General features: G+C 42.8%; 1 protein-coding gene across 5 annotated transcripts in view; it reads left to right on the top strand.

Moving 5' to 3' along the window:
• LOC124281916 overlaps positions 1-12,265 on the top strand; it is a 41,960-nt gene that overhangs the window by 14,825 nt on the left and 14,870 nt on the right. For 4 of the 5 annotated variants that reach the window (XR_006900001.1, XM_046717920.1, XM_046717921.1 and 1 more), the window contains exons 7-12: positions 2,387-2,494; positions 3,608-3,666; positions 8,253-8,295; positions 8,762-8,814; positions 9,120-9,144; positions 10,609-12,231. Coding sequence is in view for 4 of the 5 variants with exons in the window: in XM_046717920.1 (XP_046573876.1) it covers positions 2,387-2,494; positions 3,608-3,666; positions 8,253-8,295; positions 8,762-8,814; positions 9,120-9,144; positions 10,609-12,231 (1,911 nt within the window). In the remaining variant the exon portion in view is untranslated. Of the gene's footprint in view, positions 1-81; positions 153-2,386; positions 2,495-3,607; positions 3,667-8,252; positions 8,296-8,761; positions 8,815-9,119; positions 9,145-10,608; positions 12,232-12,265 lie in introns of those variants that run through there. The other variant, XM_046717922.1, reaches the window with a different exon arrangement.

Here is a 12,265-nt window from a genome sequence, read left to right as displayed (position 1 = left end):
AATCAATAATATTTACGAATTATATACAAATACCATTCCATTTCATTATTATGCCAGCTGTTGTTTGTGGCTGATAGTATGCATGATCGTCAACATAAATTAGATAAGAGGCTTGGAAACAAGCTGGAACACTACGGAAATCAGACAGACAGGTTTGAGTTTTGGTCATAGAATCATATTTTTGTTGTTCTGATAGTACCTTTTATGTTATTTTAGGTATTTGGTAAAGAAATGAAAAAGCAGAGCTCCAGATAAGATTTAGCTCATGTGGGTACTGTACCCACTGTATTTTTTTGGAGTGGGTACTATAAATGTTGAGTGGATGTTTCAATTTCCGTTACCCACTGCTTTCAAATATGTGCGTATTTCAGTCATTTTACTCACTTAAGTATTATGTCATTGAGTAAGTTTACTAAGCAGGTATGTTCTGCCTTATGTCATACCTAATCAAAACCAACTTAAATATAATGGAAATCACTCATCCTATACTGACAGTACAACACTTGCCCTATACTGATAGCAATCGATGTCATTTTCATTACGCAAGCGATTTTTATAAATATATTCCGTATGCATTTGTTTTAAACTTTTTGCATATCTAACATTTTAAATGCATAATTGGTACGCAACAATTATTTTTCAATGCGTAAATGGGAATTTTCTATGAGTATTTTACCCGGATACGCAGCTTATCTGGGCCTCTGTGAAAAAGTATATTTTCTGTCTTCATCAAAGTGAGTTAAGTAACTAGATCTGTAAAGATTGGATCATTGATGATTCATTCTCATGATTGAAATTCTTGTTGGCAATACAGTAATGACAAGGTAATATGTTCTCGAGTCAAGTTAGAATATTGATGATTTGAGAGATGGATAAACTTACCGGTAAACAGTAATGGAAAACCTACTGAACCATTTGTTTGAATGAAAAGTAAACTTATCTGCATCAAATGAAGACAAGCTGTAATTGTAACAACTAGCCCTGCAATCTGCTACACATCTGACATGGCAGGATAGGACATTCCAACATGGTAAATGGTGCCAGGAAATCCTCATTGGGGGAGGAAGAGGGGTTCATTACTACCCCAATACTTTTACCATGGTTGAAATGTCCCCATGTGTCTTCATACAAGGGCTGTAATGATGCATCTTGTTACAATGTGATGGCCATCTACAGGGATTTACAGGACGCAAATTCCTGCATCCTATACTCATAAAAATTGACCATGGACGCAACAAAATATATTAGCGCGTCCACAGGGACGCAGAAAAGTCCAAATGCTTTTTGTAAAAATTACGATCAAGTAGCAAGTTGTTATCACTGAGTTTGCTACTAGCCGGGGATAATTTACAATTTAATTACTGTAACAATGTGATAAACATGATACATAACACAATAACAGTAACTGATTTTCAACAATATTACAACATAGTATTAATAAGAATATTTAAGAGTCTGGAACCCCATTTTGTAGTCCAGGACCCCTGAGAATTAAGAGTATGACTCACAGGGACCCTCAAATACAGGACTCAAGGTAAATCCCTGCATCTAGGTAGAGAGGTCACAACATGGAACCTATACACTTAGTCAGCATTGCTCACGTGTAGCAATAACCATTGCAGGACTTGTGTAAGGTACACTTATATGAATAGATCTTCAGCACATTGTTTTGTTATTAATGATGTATATGATAAACATCTTTTCAATGACCAGCAGCCTATGAGAGTAACTTTGGAATATGCTTGTTGACGCCTGTCTCATTGCATCCTTTTCAGTTTATTATACAGGGTTCGCACAGATTTGAAAAGTGCTTGAATTTAACTACATTTGATGAAAAGTATTTAAATTTGAAAATTTACCACAAAAGTACTTGAAAAGTACTGGATTTGTTAGTGTGTCCTTGAAAAGTGCTTGAAATTTCATTAAAATATTTGTTGTGGTTCCACTGACAATCAATCGATTGTTTTGATTTAATTGCGTCTATTTGCTGGTTCCTTACATCATGAAACAAGAGAAACGGGGCTCTCTCTCTGAATCTGGCGTTTGCGCTGCATTCTGATATATCATTGTTAATGCTGGAAGAGGCAATGTCGAAACCGAAAGTGAAACTTGTCTCCGATATTTTTGGGGAAAAGTGTTGCTTGAAAACATCATGTGTCCATGAAAAGCCCTTGAAAAGCCCCTGAATCTCATGGGCTCTTGGCTGTATGAACCCTGTTATATTTGTGTTGATGTATGGCCTTTAATCAGTAAATCTTACTACACTTATTGAAATGTCATAAAACACACTATGGACCTGTGGCTAAAGACGCGAACTGGACCAATGGCGTTTGTTGTTGTTGACTTCCAGTCTTTGGTTGTCAAGCCTGTCATGTTGATGTTCCAGGAGAGTGTGTCAGGTGGCAGCCAGCCCACCCAGACAGTGGAAGTTGATACAGAAGAAACTCAGGCACCAGGCTCACAGGAGTTATTTGAAGGAGAAACTATCCCCATGGTGAGAGATTATTAATACACCTTCATTCCATCTTGACCTGTACCTTTTAACATTCCAGTTAGGTTACTGGGAGCAGGGTCACAGGCCCAGCAGAGGCAAATAGCTTTCAGATTTTTGTCATGTTCAAGAATACTGAAATTGCGGGATCCTATCCAAATGGGACCATTCATGATTTATGGCTAATGATGGGGTGATGATTTTTTTTAAAGAGGTGGGTGGGTGGTCACCCATTTTGTTTTGTTTTGTTGTTTTTCTTCTTTTTCTTCTTTTTTGTTTGTTTTGGGGGGAAGGGGGTGCCAGCAATATATTAATAATAATATTAAAAGAATTATGGGAAGGGGTGGGGTGGTGAAATTTTAAGGGGGATGGGGGGTCATTCACATTGTACATCCATAAAAATCATCATCTGTCATCAATCAATCATAAATCTCACCAACATATCACCAGTAGGACTGCTGAGAAGTGTTACCATAGTTACTATCATTTTGGATCTCATCGTGCTATTGGTCTCATTTGGCTTGTTCAAGCAGATCAATTATTAATATTATGAAAGGTTACTCAAGACTTCACACCTCTACAGTAGCGCCATTTCAGTTTCATCTAGCCAAAGTATAAGTGAAAAGCAGACACAGCAAAAGCTATCAGTTTATTGTAAACTTACAATAGTACAGTATGAATGTGAGAGTGAATTAGTTGCATTTTTTGGTTGTTTTTGGGGGGTTTTGGTTTTTGGTTTCAAAAAAGAAAATATCAGAATTTCTGTCAATTAGCTTTAATGCTGTACAAATAAGGGTCACCCTTTCCCAGGAGGTGATCTTCAATCTTGTAACAGGGACTTTCTGACAATAACTACATTGAAGTTAAAAAACATATGAAAGGTTACTTGTATTTTGTATATTGTATTGATTTTGTCATGATTTGTACTTCTGTCCCCTTGTTTTCCTAATGCTTAGCCTAGTTAATGATATGTGTGACTATTAAGCCCATTTCTGGTGTTCCTTGATATTGCTGGCTGGCTAAACTCAGTCAGTCAGTGAATTCAGTCAGCTCAGCTACACGTCTGCTGCAGTATGACTATGCTTCTGATTCTGATTCCAATCCCTCCTGTTGCAGGATTTACCAGGAACAACAGTTTCAGATGAAGAGGCCGACCACCACAAGGGCAAGACAAGGTACAGCCCACTATTGAGTTGTTTGACTGTACAGTGTACATACCCCTGAACAAACAAGATATAGGTGACAGTGATGTTCATCAAGGAGAGACATTAGAAAATAAACAATGTGTGAAGAGTGAAGATAATGTCATTTAGTACCAGATTAATCTTATCAAAATATGGCAATGACCTAACAATACACATGGCACAGTTGAATATGTCGCCTCAAAATACCATATTTTTAAACTTATCCGATCTCACGGTATGCACTTCTCTCTCTTGATTCGACACTGAGTGGAACGATGTAAACTTTTTTCCCTTGGCCTCTCTTGTCCATCCGCCAAAGCACTCCATGCTACCCTCATTATAAGACAGCTTCCTAGTTGTCATGCAAAGCATGCAGCATGCACCACTAGCTACCCACATGACTATCTCCGAATCATCATTCTCTTTCTTGTCGCACTTGAGTGTGAACGTATGTCTACAACATGGGGAAAGCTGACCAGCCCCAAAAGAGGAAAAAATGTTCCCGGTGTAATAAAGTGTTCTCCGCGAGTGATCCACATGCGTATTGTGTTGACTGTATGGGACAGTGTAAATGGGACTCTCGTTGCGATAAATGCAAGGATCTTACCTTCGAGGCGTTTGGTGACTACACTCCAGCTTGCGCTCGTCATGTTGCTGACAGAGCTCATTATGCCGCTTCACTTGACGGACCCAGTCCCTCCAAGGAAGGAAAGTTTAAGCGTCCTACTTTGTCTGCTCGGCGGTCACAGTTCCCTCCCTCGAATGAAGAGGATTTCATGAGCGTCATCAGATTCTGTTAAGACCTTCGAAATTTGTTGGACTCTCAACATTCCAGCCTGAGTCCTTCGTCTTCCACCACGTCCCAGGTAGTGGTTGTCGAGACTGCTACCACCCCTCAGGATACCTCTACACAGCGGGACCTTCGAACTACACTCTGTCTCTCGTTTTCCGGACCAGTTATCTTGGCAACCTGGCTTATCTGTTTCAGACAAGAATCAGCTCGTCACAACGTTCGCCGAAACGGAAGACTTCACCGAGATGGCATGTGGTGAAACGACTTTTTGTCGAAACGGCCTTCTTCCAAGCGGTATTCAGCGGAATGCCTCTCTCCGGATCATCTGAGTACTTCCCCGAACTCTGTTGGATCCTACAGTCACGTCTCCTCAGCATGAACGCGGCTTTCACCGAGTCGTCTGGATCAGTCTCCTATTATTATTATCCCCCTCAACGCATTTTGCGGGGGGTATTAAAATGGACTCCGTCCGTGCGTGCGTGCGCGTCTGTCCGTCCGTGCACATTTGTCTTTTCCAGGGGCAGAACTCTAAAACCGTTGAATATTTCTTCACCAAACTTGGCACATAGATAGATCTGGTGGTGTACTGGTGCCTTTTGGTAGTTTTGGAATTCTGAATAAAATATTTTTGGCGTTTCCATGGCAACAAGTTCGACTTAGACTGAAATTCGTGGTAGTGCTCTTTTCCGGAGCAGAACTCTAAAACCGTTCACTCTTCGACTCGTTCACATTCAACTAAGCACACGCCTCCCTCTGCTTCGTTGAGATCGGTTCTTCGTTCCAAGTCACCTCCTCGGACTTCGTCTTCTCATCATCATGGGACTTCCTGTTCTGCGCTCTCGAACCGTCAACCTAGATATCCTTCACGGTTGACTGCTGCCTATCGTTCAAGATCCAGGGATCTTCGTTATCGTTGCGATACCTCCCCTCCTCGCTCCCATTCTCCTCAGCGGGCCTCCATTTTTCCATCCTCTCCCGGTTCGTCCCCCGCCAGACACAGATATGGTTCTACGGATCGTCGATCTAATCAACAGGGTTCCGAGCTTCGATCACAGCATGCTACGACTTCTGACGGGACTCCTGCCTCCTCGCATCTCTCTCCTCGGATTGTGCCAGATTCCTGGACTCCTGCGCAGGAAACTACTCCTCCCCCAGATCTGGCTGTGGTTGTCTGCAGAACGGGACTTGCACATCAACTTCGAGTTCTTGGCGGTTCTTCTCGCCATTCGACATTGGGTGATGGAACTTCAGGGGTCCTCCCTGCTGATTCAGACAGACAATTCCAAGATCGTCTGGTACGTCAACCATCTCAGGTCGACAGGTTCAGCTGGCGTTTCGCTTCTTCCATCTGAATGACTCCCTCGCCATCGATGCTCGAGCCAGACACATTTCCGGAGTCAGGAATGTCATCGCAGATGCGCTGTCCAGCTCCGATCGGCTGTCTCCCAAGGAGTGGCAATTGAAGCCACAGATCTTTCGGGAACTGGTCTTCCCGTTATCAAGGCCCCAAAGCCGACCTATTCGCCACGTGGTTCAACCCTCAGCTCCTGCAGTTTGTCTCGCCGATACCAGACCAGCTAGCGTGGGCTCTCGACGCTCTGGCGATTTAGCGGGAGGGGCTCAACTCTTACGCCTTTCCCCCTCCGGCTCTTCTACCCAGAGTCATCCAGAAACTCCTGGCGACCAGGCGGATTCTACTGCCTTTGGTCGCGCCTTACTGGCCAGTCAGGAATTGGTTTGTCGATCTCGCACAGCTGGCAGACCTCAACCCAGTTCCTCTTCCCAATCGGGACGACCTACTGTTACACCCTCACTCGGATCTGCGTCATGTATCCCTTTGCACCCTGCACGTTTGGCGCATCTGCAGAAGTCCTTAATCGCCAAGGGGTATTCTCGGAGAGTGGCTATGGCCATCCCTTCTTCTCATCGGACTCCTGCTCACTTTATGATGAGAAGTGGAAATGTTTTGAGAGATATTGCACATCCAGAGGCATTACATCTCCCGTTTCTACTTCGCCTCAAATTGTCGCTGAGTTTCTTCAGCATTTGCGGTCGTCTAAGAAGCTAAAGGGTTCCAGTTTGGCCACTTATCTTGCTGCGATTAACTCAGTCCTGGCTACCACTACAGGCTCTAAGGTTTCGACGGTTCCGCCTCTTCATTCCGTTGGGGTCCTCAACATCCAGGGTGGAAGTGTCTCGCACCACATTATCCTTTTGGATGAGAGCCACCATCCTATGGGCTTACACTTTCGCTGGGTTACCGGCCCTGACAGCTTCCAATCCACATGAGACACGGGCGTTAAAGCGTCTACAATGGCTCTGCATAGTAACTGCTCTCTCCACGCCATTATGGAGGGATGCTTCTGGCGATCTGACTCGGCCTTCTCCTCGCACTACCTTCGGGACCTCTCAGTCAAGGATGTCCAAGGCCAGTACCAGTTTGGACCCCTTGTTCTCGCACAACAGCTGTCTACGGCCCACCAACGCAGATAGGGAACGGTCCCACGCAGTTGCTGCTTCCCTGTATTTTCCTGAATATAAGTCTGAACTTGATGTCTGCCTTAGGTTTTGATTGCTTATGGGTTAGAACTACTTCACTTAGTTTTATACTAAGACACGGAGATACTACCACCTCGGTGGTTGGACGAATCTGAAGCTCGATTCTGTATCACGATGTGGAAGGGTTCGACATATCATGTTTCCTGACCTCTACTTTTCGAAGCAATTACGTCAATGAAGTGTGTCATTCCAGTGGATTTCGTTGCGTTCTGACTCCAAAGTTGTCAGGCTCATCCTTTGACTAAGCTTATGTAAAGGAGTGAGGGTCAATTTGATGTTGACTGGAACTGAGTTGTTCTTCTCTTTCACCGGCCCCTGGTCGGTGTCTGTGGGGACCGTCGCGAAGCAGGGGCTGGCCCAATTATTGCCTATGACTTTAATTTACGGGGGTACCTTGAAAATCGTGGTGAAGTGACATCCTTTCTCGCTGACCTGCGTCCTTCTTCGGAGGTTGCGGCCGAACATCACATCGCCCGGAAGCACCCATCTCACTGGGAGACGTGCTTAGTAAGCCAAGGAGTTCAACAGAACTCCGCACAAGCATAGGAGTTGCGCTAGTCGTAACAGGCCTCCCTTGTGCATCGCTATCTACGGTTGTTTCCAGTCTACACAGTTCTACTGTTCGCACTGACAAGACACGGGGTATCTGCGTCCTGCCATCCAACCGTGGGATAAGTGCATACCGTGAAATAGGATAAGTTTTAAAATTTGGAAATTTTAAATATAAATTGTATATTTATATACTTGTCCTATCGCACGCGACGGATTCCCGCCTATCCTCCCCGCTATGCAGATTCTCCAAGATTGATATTCCAGTGGCTCCAAGAATGAGAATGATGATTCGGAGATAGTCACGTGGGTAGCTTGTGGTTCATGCCGCATGCTTTGCATGACAACTAGGAAGCTGTCTTATAATGAGGGTAGCGGTAGCTTGGGCGGATGGACAAGAGAGGCCAAGGGAAAAAAGTTTACATCGTTCCACTCAGTGTCGAATCAAGAGAGAGAAGTGCATCCGTGAGATAGGATAAGTATATAAATATACAATTTATATTTAAAATTTCCAACTCTGACAGTCTGTCTTGATCAGGAACATGCCTCAATCCTAGAACTGCCTGATAAATTGCACATGGATGTTCTCTTTGGGACTTCAGAGCAAAGTGTTCTGTGAGGTACTAAAGCTATGTATTCTGCCAAGTTCCTTTAAGTTCTGTCTCTCTTTCCTCAGGGCCTTGAGGAGTGAAGGCAAGAAAGTTGCAGCTGCAGAAAAGGTAGGTTTTTTCCTTGTTTAAGAATCAAGACATCACTGTATCATCTATTATACAAGCTTATATTTTTTGGCATCCCTAACTATACAAAAGCTAATGTCAGACTAAGAAAACAGCACATAGGTAATTTTAGGTTCATATAGCTTCAGTTGAATGCTGGTATTTACATGACAAAGCATAAAATTGTATTTCCAAATATAGTCCAGTCGGACCAACTCTTAGTTCATGTAATTAGAGAAACTAGACTGTTTTTACAAAAGTTTCCCCATATTCTGCACATTCCACAACGTGAGGGTGATGATCAAGATTTTCGTGTTTAACTTGGTTAATGTCAGCAAGAATAAGTGTTGTCAAAAATAAAAATTTCTGTTGATACTAAGCCCATCTGAATTGGAACAGAATATCTCCCAAATTTGTCTGAAAGAGTTGGTAACTCTGACAGAGATATATTTTCATGCTTTCGTTACAGGATTCTCTGTTGTCCCCCTTGATTCCCATGAAACGCAAATATTCAAAAGCTGCGTAAGTATTTACTTTGTTGCTTGTACAAACGTTAACTATGATTTGTCAGCCATTTTCATGGTCTTAGGTGGATAGGTTGGTTTGACAATTGAGACTTATTCAAGTCAACAGTAACAGTGCTGCCTAAATATAGCTTAGTAAGTCTTCTTACCTTTCCATGTCAACCACTCTTCAAATTACATCCCTTTCCATGCTTATTTTCCTTTGATTCATTCGGCTTTGGCCTTGATTGGTGAATTCTTTGTCTTCTAGGTGTCTTGTAATTTTAATAAAATCTTTTCTTTCTTCTTTTTGAATCCAAACAGGTTACTCAGGAGGTCACAGGAAAATGTAAGTTCATGTTTTGGAGTGTTCTGATGTGTAGTTGATCATGATGAAAGGGACATCCCACATGTATTTGTGTTGAATGACTAGTCCAGTATGCTTACCATGACAACCTCTAGTATAGATATCTATCATGATACCATTTGGGGCAGTTGGGTAGCCTAGTGGTAAAAGCATTTTGCTCGTCACACCAAAGACCCAGGTTTTGGCCACTTACCTTGCTGCGATCAACTCGGTCCTGGCTACCACCACAGGCTCTAAGGTCTCGACGGTTCCTGAACTTCAGTATTTGCTCTGGTCCTTGAATGGTTGGTCCAGTATGCTTACTGTGACAACCTCTAGTTTAGATATCTATCATGATACCATTGGGGGCGGTTGGGTAGCCTAGTGGTAAAAGCATTTTGCTCATCACACCAAAGACCCAGGTTTTGGCCACTTACCTTGCTGCGATCAACTCGGTCCCTACATACGTACAATGTGTGAAGCCCGTTTCTGGTGTTCCTTGCTGGGATATTGCTAAAAGAGGCACAAAAATTAACTCACTCACTCATGATGTATAGGGTGGTACTGAATTTGGGCACTACATGTTCCATGTTTAATGCTGGCTGGCTGACAACCAGTCATGTCCTTCAATAAAGTTTATGATTGACTCAAATTATAGGTAGTTTATACTTTATGCAGTCAGATGAATGTTTTGTTTCTTGAGAGGTGAGATAAGGCCTGATAATTGCAAAACTTCGTAAATATTACCTTTTTGAGAAAAGACATAGAATGAAATTCTGAATGGATACCTGGGAAGGCTTGTTGTGTGTCATTGGGCTCTGAGGGATGGATTACTGCTCAGTCATTTGACCACTGGATTGACTAGCCCAGATTGAATTTGTTGCAGGGTGTCATGATATCATATGGCTGACTGGCATAAAATAACATTCAGTCACTCACTCAAATAACTGCTATCTTTATGAAGTTTCTTAGCATTATTAAACTATTTGTTCAAAAATTGAAAACGATAATCCTTCTGGAAATTATTGCTTTGTAATACTTCATGTTAAGAATCAGTGTACCGTAAATATCTTTCATAAACTAATTTCAACTTGGGTGATGGAATGAGAAATGGAAGTAAGTATTGTGAAATTTCTTTCTGTGTGTTACCCATGAAGATCCGGGTTAGAATTGATCTTCAGTAACCCATGCTTGTTGTAAGAGGCAACTAACGGGATCAGGTGGTCAGGCTCGCTGACTTTGTTAACACATGTCATCATTATCCCAGTTACTTAGATCGATGCTCGTGCTGTTGATCACTGGATTGTCTGGTCCAGACTCGATTGTTTGCATCCTGCAACCATATAGCTGGAATATATCTGAGTATGGCGTAAAACTAAACTCATTCACTCACTCACTTACTTACTCACACTTTCTTTATGTCCAGTTTTCTAAGTTCATGTGTGCATGTTTTATGTATTTCAACAGGACACTTCCAGAAGAAACTACTATGCTCCTGTCTCTGCTGACCACATATCCTACACTAAAGTCATCATCCAGCTGTTCGATATTTATTTCCGTAAACTGAGCAAGGAGCAGGTGAAGGCCGACTCTTATATTGAATGGGGGGAATCAGTTAAACCTGGTAGACATATGACCCGTACAATTGATGCCAAAGGCCGTGGACAGAAATCTTATTCTTGGAGTTCTGAATCAGATGAAGAAGTTACAATTCGTTTTGAAAAATCCTCCGATGAAGAAGTTGAGAGCGGCGAAGGCCGTTTAAGAATTAAATCCCGGACGGGAGAAAGATTGTTACGAGCAACAAAATCCCGGAAGCTCGTCCACAAAAGTAGTTCCCCTGACAGTCCTAAGAGCTCAGAGACTGATGTGAATGAACATAAACGAATACAGCCACGACGAATAATCCCAACACGGAGAGATCCATCGAACGAGGATGAGGAGAGTCTTCCAGATATTGGAATTAGTTCAAGCGACAAACCCCCTGAAGCAGGTCAGTGTCATTTCAGTGAGGATGCAGTGGCGGACTCGCCAGTCTTCCCCACGCTTGTACCACAGACTCTAGCCATGGAGGAGGACCTCTATATGGCTGACACAGAAACGTTTGAGCCAGAGCTGACGGAAGTACAAAGCAGGGACTCTGACAGTCCCATGGAAATTCAGCCAAGGAAAACCATAGTGAACAGTCCAACTGAAATCCAGAAAAGGGAGACAATAAAAAGACTGGAGGATGTGAAAGAAAGTGGTGATCCCAAATTTACTTCAGAAGTTTTGCCAAGGAGGTCGTTAAGAAAATCTAGTCCGTCAACCGTGACCTGCTCTCAGGATTCGAGAAAAGACAGTATCAGTCTCAGCCCCAAACTTCCTGGAAGTCAGGCTAGCAGCCAGAGCAGAGAGTCAGGTTCCCTCATTAACTCCCAAGGGGAGATTAAATCTTTCCAAAAAGCAAAGTCTGAGAAGACGATGACTTTTGATTTTGATATAGACGAAGATGATTCCAAAGATTCTGATGTTGGATGTTTTGTTACCAAGAGGAAGCATCAAGTCAGCCCCAGACAAGCATTTGTTGGTAGTTCCCTGTCAATATCTGAGAGTGGGACTAAACGGGATGTACAGGACAAGGCCGCCAGAGGTAAGGAAAGACTTACAATAGACATTGTGTCATCAGATTCTGAAGGAGAGATCCCTGGCAAGGAGAGACTTCCTTCTGTACATGAAAGCCCTATTCTCTCTGTAAGGAGAATCGGACACAACTTCACCAGGAAGAAACGTGCAAGCATGACCACCACCAGACAGGAAGCCATGTTGGATGATGATTTCTTCAGCAAGGACAATTCTGATTTTGAAACAAATAAGTCTGGATTAAAAGTGAGGAATTTGAGTCCTAATTCAAAACAGCCTGCAGTAGCTTCAACGTCAAAGGACAGGATCATTCCAATAATTGTAACAGACACTTATGAAAAGGAATCTACTTCTGCCAGTACCTCTCAAGTTAAAGGGAAGAACTTTAGGAGTAAGTTGCACTTTGCTGACTCCGACGATTCTGGGGAGGTAGTTGAGCCAGGACCGGAGCTGTGCACAGAAGGAAAGGTAATAATGTCAGATTTTGAGGCTTTTATGGGTG

Source organism: Haliotis rubra, unplaced genomic scaffold (assembly GCF_003918875.1).
Source record: "Haliotis rubra isolate DU_JTF1 unplaced genomic scaffold, ASM391887v1 Scf290, whole genome shotgun sequence".
Taxonomy (NCBI): Eukaryota; Metazoa; Mollusca; class Gastropoda; order Lepetellida; family Haliotidae; genus Haliotis; species Haliotis rubra.
This window is presented reverse-complemented; position numbering and strand designations above follow the sequence as displayed.